Source organism: Priapulus caudatus, unplaced genomic scaffold (genome assembly GCF_000485595.1).
Source record: "Priapulus caudatus unplaced genomic scaffold, Priapulus_caudatus-5.0.1 Scaffold962, whole genome shotgun sequence".
In the NCBI taxonomy this organism is placed as follows: Eukaryota; Metazoa; Priapulida; class Priapulimorpha; order Priapulimorphida; family Priapulidae; genus Priapulus; species Priapulus caudatus.
This window is the reverse complement of record NW_014578023.1, coordinates 1-9,331: the sequence shown is the minus strand read 5'-3', so window position 1 is coordinate 9,331 and position 9,331 is coordinate 1. Positions and strand designations below refer to the sequence as shown.

General features: G+C 39.9%; 1 protein-coding gene across 1 annotated transcript in view; it reads left to right on the top strand.

Annotated features, from left to right (window-relative positions):
* The window catches only part of LOC106814682 (ribosome-binding protein 1-like), a gene marked incomplete at its 3' end in the record, with an annotated part of 11,890 nt that extends 3,269 nt beyond the window's left edge, over positions 1–8,621 (top strand). The window contains 5 exon segments of the mRNA XM_014819028.1: positions 4,046–4,614; positions 5,759–5,953; positions 6,466–6,682; positions 8,047–8,171; positions 8,503–8,621. Of these exon segments, the coding sequence (XP_014674514.1) occupies positions 4,162–4,614; positions 5,759–5,953; positions 6,466–6,682; positions 8,047–8,171; positions 8,503–8,621 (1,109 nt within the window).
* Positions 8,622–9,331: the final 710 nt, after the last annotated feature.

Here is a 9,331-nt window from a genome sequence, read left to right as displayed (position 1 = left end):
TCAGGATTACATTCTTTTCATCCAACAACCCAACACTAGCACACAGATTAATAAAAGAGTTGATCGGATGTAAAAATAAATTTGTTTTATTTATTCTGATTTCCATCCTTAGAGATTCTAATCCATGTACCTGCATATTTCAGCACAAAATATCATCACAATCCATCAACAAACTAGCCAAATTACTTGTACGTAGTAGCCACGTGTATGTAGCCCCTCCAGCCCTACGACTGTTTCACGTCGGCAGAAAACCACTTCTCGCCACGTATAGTAGAAAACGAGCAGGTAACTTGTGGCTACCGTATATGTACCTGTATTTGGATGCTGTTGTTTAGTTGTATTTATATATATATATAAACCAGAGGGTAGTAACCAGACCTGTACCTCTGCCATACGTTCAGTTACTTACACACCACAAATTGTTGTGTGTTGCTAACCTTTTTGTACCCCCCTACATTGAGAACTCTATGGAGCGCTATTTCACAATAATAGACATACTTTTGGTGCGCGATTTCAACCACTTTTATGAGGCGCGATGATTCGCGCACCATGGCACAATTTCGGGTGCGCGGTGGAGCGCAAGCGTGATCGCGCCCCTTGAAAATGAAAGCCTGGTATTGTTTTGTTTTATTAGCGGTAGATAATTAATGATTTTGACGTGTTTTTCAAGAAAAACACATTTTATTCATTATAATCAAGTTGTGTGTTAGAATTGAAAATGTTAGCGAATAAAGAGGCATAACTAATAAAATACGGCACTTAATAACAATCCCTGACGCGCTTTTTTTCTAAAAGTTTACATGTACCGTTATATGGAGAAATGAGCATACAGAGGTGGCACATAGTGTTAGCCATCGAATAAAGTTGAAAATGAAAAATCGGTAAAATTTTGCCTATTAAAAACCTTGAGAGTATCCTTAATATATAAATATAGGCGGTACCTCAACACTAAGAAACCGGACATCATCAAGTCATTGATGATTGAGGGGTGTGTCTCTAACCCGAGGCAGCTGTTAACGATAATATCTGCAATACATGCATAAACGTGGTAATATATGCAATATTCATTGCGATAATAAAAGCTTTACTGTGCAGCGTCTACAGTATGCAATGGCAGGTGAATTTTTAGCTCGCCTTGACATCGTCAAGATGAGCTGTTGCCATGGCAGGGTGCGAAATTAACGGGAGTCCAGAGTCAAATACTCCCTGATTTACTGTCGGACTCCCTGATTTGACATATGCAGGAGTCTGTGTGACTCCCTGGAAATTCTGCCATACTAACTATAGTTTGTTCCGAAGCACAGCTTCGCAGAATTACTGTATTTTTTCAGACGTGCAACTGCATGAATCTTCAAAATTAGCACATGTATGCGTTATTGTTAATATCTTTAATTTTGAACCTCAGACTGCGGACTCCTTCATTTTGCTGCGGACTCCTTCTTTTTGATAATGATAAACGATTTTATAAAATTTTGGTATGTGAATGTGTAAGGCTAGCCCCAAAACAGTTGTTACTCCTAGGGGAGAGATGACAACGTCCTGTTACGTTTATTTCGTCTAACTGGTCAACAACTCTACAATCATACCTATATACGTGTAATATTGTGTTTTAGATTCTTCGTTACAGTAATTTGACTGGAATATTTTATTGTGTTTATTTGCGCGATATTCGAAAACCAAAATGGCGATCATTTAGGCGTAGCACCATCTCTCGTCAAGATTTCAGACTTTCAGATCTGAAACATTTATTTTCGCATCAAAACTTATGCATATATCATTATCAAGAGTATATAATGGGAGATATGCTATATAATGGGAGTTCTCCCATATATATACTCTTGCTTTATAAAATATATCCCCCCGCCCTCTTCTATCACACCCAAGGTGAGCTACAGTGTCACTTGACTACGTGACTACGTGAGCTACGTGTCATTGACACTTTCATTATCATATACAGTGTTTCGCCTGGCCAAAAAGGTATGTGAGGCAGTACTTGTTTTTGGTGTGTTTGAGCGTTTCGAGGTCGTAGCAAAGCGAGCACTGCAGGTGCTCAGCCAGGGGAAAAATTGTGAAAAAAATGGTGCAATTTGGTGCATTCTAAGCTATTCTATAGTTTATTGATCGAAGATCAGTGATTTTCGTCAGCGAGGCGGTGTTTAACTGTTTTAGATAAATTTCTGTGTGGCGGCTGAGAATTTGAGTGAGGCGGCCCACCTCGCTCGTGTCAATGCAGGGGAAACACTGGTATAGTGTAATTATAAACGTAGCTGGGATATCAGGATTGTATGTTGGTAGTTCTGTCTAGTACCTGATAATTTATTTTGTGAGACAAATAAACTCATATATGTATATTTTTGTAAAATTGCTGAGTAAGATCAAATTTTTGCTGAAATTGGAAAACAATGACATGGTCATTGTTAAAAATATACAGCACAGTAAGGCCACAATTAGAAAAAAACTCTATTTTCCCTCACCTGACCCAGGCTGAAAAGTTTGGGTAGGTAGGTAGGCTTTTTTTTTTTTAGGGGCGTTTTTTACGAATTCAGCATGGTGTCTTCATGCTCGGGTGTTCTTGTGTGGAGATACCTTTTATGTTGAATGTTTAGTTGCTTGGTACATATATGGAATGTATTGCCTACAGATTTATATAATGTACAGTGATACAATTTGTAAATAAAAAAAATAATGGGAAAGATCAATAAATTTTTTTGAGTCGGCTCCTTTTTTATGTGTCGGTCGGGCGAGAGCAAACAAACAATATTTTTATTATGGCCTAATGAATATAAGGTAAACATCTGCTTTCAATCTGTGAATTATAAGCACCACTAGCTGTGATTGTAAAAGGGTTCAATAGTCCTGCCCAAATCTGGTCTACATAAAACCCTGTTCATGTTTAGACCTTAATGTAGATGTACCTGTGATTCTAACATCACATTCATCACTCCCAGTTTTTACTATACACTACAGTGTTTCCCCTGCATTGACACGAGTGAGGAGGGCCGCCTCGCTCAAATTCTCAGCCGACACACAAAAATTTGTCCAAAACACCTGACGAAAATCAATGTTCTTCCATCAATAAACTGTTACTACACTTTATTTAACTAAAATGCAATAGTCTCATACGGTGAGTGTGTTCATAATAGCTTAAAATGCACCAAATTGCACCATTTAAAAAAAAATTCCTCGACCCCCCCCCCCCCGTAGCTGGGTGAGCTTACTGAGTACATTGCTACCAGTTTTATGAATTTATTGAATCCAACCTGATTCATTGATATGCAAAACGAGTGGTTTGTCTAGTGGTGTCTTGAACCTCACAAGCGGTGTCTTTTTCTGTGTTCTGAATGAGGAAAAGACCTCTGTGGTAATTTTTTACAAGGCGTATAGGGTCATGGGAAAATAGCCATAGTGTAAATGTACCAGTCAGGTGACAAAATATTGCTGATTAGCTTTAAGATTTAAGGGCTCACCCCTGATTTCTTTACTTTTTGAAGCAACGAAGATAAATGGCAATGCATTAATTATCTATAGATAGTATATTAGTAATTCATTAGGAGAACTGTTTAATGTCACCATCTAAAATAATTTAGCAATGCAATTTCGTTTAATTAAGAATAGAATTTACAAATGTGTTGAAAATCAATTGGGTAATATTAGGCCATGTCAAGTGAGACAGCCCATCTGCCTGCTGTTGCCATTCTATTCACTTCCTAGTACATTATCACTGCTAACGATTAATTTAACGATGGCACTACTTACTCTTACAATCATTTGAAAATTTTGAACATTATTAGTCAATTAAATTAAACTTTATTCACATAATGCACCAATTTTTCCATTTTTAATAGCAATGAAAATTAACTGGCATTTTAAAAGCACTGATTTGTTAGTTTAATGATTTTATTAATGTTATTACATTATATAATTATAACTTTTAACCTTGCCTATTAACCTTATATATATGGGAAATGTCATCATATCACATCGTAACATTATTATCGTATATATATAGTAAACCTTATCCGCCGATTACCCGTTATCGTTCCAGGATTTCTCCTACGATCAACGATTCCGGTCTTGCGCTTTGGTCGATGACACACGGGCACTCACGGTAGCCCCACCACGCGACCCCCCTCTCCTCACCCCTCACCCCTCACCGTTGCCATGGAGAGCATCGACATGTCGGACCCGCAGACGCTCACGGTGGTAATGAGCGCTGGCGCGATCGTCGTCACGGCCGTGCTCGTCTACGCGTTCTCCGTCTTTGGATTCCGCCAGAAGACCTACGAGGAGGCGCTGGAGGAGCAGCGTCGCCGCGACGAGCTGCTGGTCGCCGCCGGCAACCGTGCCCCGCAGCAGCCGCCCTCGAAGGCGGCGAAGACGGCAAAGAAGAAGCAGCAGCGCAAGAAGGAGAAGGCGGCGGCTGCTCCTCCTCCAGCTGAGAAGGAGAAGGGCATCGCCGCGGCGACGCTTGGGGAGCATGCGGGAGAGCACGTGGATTTTAAGACGACTCCGGAGATCATCGATGAGGAGGAAGCAAAACCTGAGGCTGCAAAGCAGCGGAAGAGGAAGGGAGGGGAGAAGCCGCGGCCGATCCTCGTCAACAAGGAAGCCAAGGTGAGGAGAGGGGAAGGCAGGGGATGAAGGGGGGGGGAGGGAAGGTGAGGTGAGAGAACCATGTGGTGCCGTTTAGAGCTGCCATTTTCAAGTTTACTTGGAGCCAAGTGATTTTAGTGATTTTTTTCTGGTTCAGGTTTTTTAAAATTTGTGGCTCAGTATTTTTTCCTGATAGCAAGCATGTTGTATTCCAATGATCAGTGTGGTACACTATGTATGGGTGCATACGTGCAAGCCTGTTTGTGTGTTTGTGAGTGGGTGCATGTGACTGCGTGCGCGTGTTCACGTGCAGTGCATGTTTAATCGGCTGTATCATGTGTATGCCTGTGTGTGTTTGTGTGGGTGTGTGAGTGTGTGTCACAGTGTGTGCCTATTTTCTAGCATCACTTCATGTTTTATTGAGACTCCGTGATAACTATGCTGACCAGACATAACGATCGGGAGGTGTGGTTACGGTTTCCCGACCGACCCTATTTATTCCCAGCGACCCTAAACATTTTAATTGTCAATTTTCTTTAAAGTAAAAAAAATAATAAAAAAAATAAAAAATATGAATTGTTCAAAAGGCACAACGCACATCCTTCGGACATGGTTCGTAAATAAAATATTTCAAGAAAATAAAATGTTTTCCCTACCTACCTACCCTATTTTTTTCGGCACGTAACGGTAACCACACATATATTTTGTTCTGGCCTAGAAGTGTTGTGACAGAGCGAAAGAACTTGAATTTTAAACGTGTGCTTTATTGAGTTAATTGGTTGGTTGAGCTTGCAAGAATTTTTTTTAGTAAATAGTCAATTAATTATGTAGGTGCAGAAGCCGAGGTGAGTGAACCTCTCACAGTAAACAAGAGTGTGTTTTTCCAGTTGATTATTTAATATTGTCATGATCTATGTGGTGGCGTAAGTGTACTTCGTAATTTAGATAGCGTTAAACTTATTCAATAGTATATTTCATGCTAAATTATTACTCACGTAATGACTTTATCGCGCCCCGCATAATTAATGGAAAAATTAATAATGGTTAAATAATAATTATAACTCAAATAATAATGGTTATAATAATTATAGTTAATGAGTTAATTTTTAGTGAATTGATTGTAATTAGTTTGATAATGATTATCTGTGTAACGTTAACGACGTAGGTTCACCTCACCCGTCCGGAAGACCGGCCGCGCAGTAACTCGTTCGTGGAGATCTCGCCACGCGATGAGATTGAGCTGAAGCACCTGCAGGACGAGCGCCGCCGCAGCCGCACGCCGTCCGAGACAATGCCAAGCGAGGACGAGATGGTCACCGCCGCCCCCGCCCCTGCCGCTGCCGAGTCCAATACGAGCAAGGTGAGAGAGAAGGAGGAAGAGGGAGAGAGAGAGAGAGGGGGGGGGGGAGAGAGAGAGAGGGGGGGGGAAGAGAGAAAGAGACAGAGAGAGAGAAAGGAGAGAAGAGAGAGAGAAGAGGTGGATGAGAGGAGGAGAGAGAGAGAAAGGGAGGAGAGAGAGAAAGAAGGAGAGGGGGTGGGAGGGAGAGTGAAAGAGATAGAGGAGAGAGAGAGAGAAAGAGGTAGGTGTACACATGCACGCGGTTTTGTGGGGGTGAGAGGAGGGAGTATATAGGAGTAAATGACAACTTTTTACTGTTGAGTGATGATTATAGAAGGATAAGGAGATGTTTTTGCAAACAATGAGTGATGAGAGCAGTTTCAAAACACAATGTTTAATTATTGAAACGATGAAGTTTTTCAATTAATAAATTTGTTATTTAGCATTATGAAAATGGAAAATGGAAACGTATGGGAAAGAAATTCTAAATATGTGGGTAAAAGATATTGCCAACTTCATTTTTTCCTCAACAGGGAAAAAAGCAGAAGGACAACGAAGCCTCGAAGCAGACGGCTGACTCCAAGGTCAAATTTGTTGATATGAAAGTCGTTGGACAGAAGGTGGAGGAGATCAGGGTCATACAGGCTGCAGAGGAGGAGGAGGTTGTCAAGAAGGTTGAGAGCAAGAAGGAGGAGGCTCCGAAGGAGGAGAGGACATCGCCCACGAAGAGACAGAGGAAGCCGAGAGAAGGTGAGCATGTGAATTTAATTAATTACATATACATATATACATACATACATTACATTACATTACATTACATTACATATTTAAAACTTTTTTTTTTCATTTTTTATTTTTTTTTATCTTCAGAGTGCTTTCTGTCTCCCTGCGTTGTTTCCTATAGGGTCACCTATGTAGAATTCTTGGAGTTTGAATCATTATTTTACGCTATCTCATGGTTGCTCTCAAGTAATCATTGATTAATGGCGGTATTTACTTTTATGCTGCAGTGTGGCCCTCGTTTTTCTAGAATAAACATGACAGCCGATCATTGATTTTTGACATTGGCTCATACTTTATTCACAGTGCGGTACTGTACCGCATCCGGCTAACGTGTGCTGTCGCTGTTATCATCAGTTGTAACTAGTGCATTTGATCTAACTAGCACAGCTGATACTCGAACGGTGCAAAACACAGAGTTACTGTGCGTGACACAGTGCAGAGTTCGTAGCGGGTCTTCCAAAGTCTTATAAGTACTTATTTTGCCAAAAATAAAATAAGGGCCCTTATTAGTACTTATTTTTGGTGAAATCTTAGAAAAGTACTTAATAGTCCTTATTTTTCAACCTACAATATTTCATATAAATTGTTTTATAAACTGTTCTCGACTTAGAGTAAAAATTGTTGTATATATAATACGGAATAATTAAATCTGCTGTTTAATTGTGTATATAAATATTATTAGTGTACTTTAATAGTCGGTGATCTATCAGAAATCGCGTAAAAAAGTCTTATTTTGGCCTCCAGAAAGGGTCTTATAAGTCCTTATTTCAACATGTGTCTTACTACTATGAACCCTGCAGTGCAAAAACTGTCGTCTTTGACGGAAATTTGTCACTGTGGTTGTGGTGACCTCTATTCTCTAGCTGGTTGCGAGTGATTTCACGCAGTCTGGTTTTTAATCATAGTTTTCTAACGCGGTGTTGGGTAGCACGGCGGTGGCTAGCACGTTACGGTACTGGGTTCATGCTACTGTAGCTGCTTCCATAGCTGTTTCTAACGTTAACCCTATTGGGGTTAATAAGCTTGCAAGCAAACCCAGCGTCGTGAATCATGTCTAGAATGCCAGCTGGTGTCATCGCGACCTTTTTCTTTTCTTTTTTTGCTGTTTGTCATGTAACGAGATTGCCAGTTTATGGGGTTGTGTATGATCGTTACTAATATACTATTGAGCTGTTTGTCCTGCCTCGAGATCTGGCTGTCTGTACAGTGAAGCTTGCATGTAAGGTTTACCTGAAGAAGTGTCCTTTATACACAGGTGTCGATCCGTTCCATATAAGGTGGTCGCACTGCACAACTGCTGTCAATGAAACAGCTCGCAATTTATTTTCCAGAGGAGATACCAGGTGGCGCCAAGGTGATGGAGGTGATGAAGATGGCAACGCTGACTGACACAGAAATCCAGGTTCTTATCGAAATTCTGCTCAACAAGCAGCAGTCCGGAGACCAGTGGACGAAGGTCAGACGGCGCCACCATTGTCTCTGCTACACACTACGCGTCTCCTACTTTAATTCTCTATCTCTCGCCATCCTCCCCAATTTAATTTCTGCCGAACAAGTAAATAAATAAGAAATAATAAAGATGATGTGATAGATAATATTAAAAATACATAATAATAATAATAATAATAACGATGTCAGTGAATGAATTCGACACTCGTGCGTTTCGAGTTATTTATTAGTAACAACAACTAAGGATAGTTATAATAATAATAATAATAATAATAAGATAATAAATAATGATGTAACTGAGTATATTTGACACCCCTGTGTTTTCATGTTTCATGTAGAAGAGCCAGAAGACTGATCCGATATCGCTGCTGAAGAAGCAGGTTGAGGAGAAGGATGCTAATCTCATCGAATCGCAGCAACAGCTGCAGTGCTTCACGAACAAGTGCAAGGAGATAAGGTTAGTGTTCCGGCATCGCAGGAGCGGCCGAGTAATAATGATAGTAATAATGTTATTGTCATTATTGTTAGGTGCTGTTGTTGTTGTTGTTGTGGTGTTGTTGTTGTTGTTGTTGTTGTTGTGGCGGTGGTGGCGGTGGCGGAGGCGGCGGTGGTGCTCTTATTGTAGTGGTTGTTGTTGTTTTGTAAGATAAATAGTGTAAATAAGCTTGCCTGACGTGGTAGTGCTCGTTATAATGATTATTAATAGTAATGTTATTGTTATTGTTAGGTATTTTTATTATCATTATCATCATCATCATCATCATCATCATCATCATCATCATCATCATCACTAGGGTAGTAGGTAGCAAATATCCACATGCTGTCGTGATGATACCACAGATTTTTACCAAAAATTGTTAAATGGCTGATACATTGGGAAACGGATGTAAAGCAAGTGTTCTAACACATAATAACATGAAAACATAACATTTTTCCCTGAAAATTAGAAAATGATGACGTTTAAAATTTTTTAGTAGCAAATATCCACATTTTCTAATTTAACTAGTTTTGATGAGTGAATAGAGCTGTGAGTTAAGTGGATATGCATTAGATTGTTAATAGCAACAAAATTCCAATGTTCAATATCCACCATATTCAGAAAAATAGATTTTTAGTGAAGACGCACTACAGGTATATACCCCCTTATGGCACTCTCCTTTGCAAAAT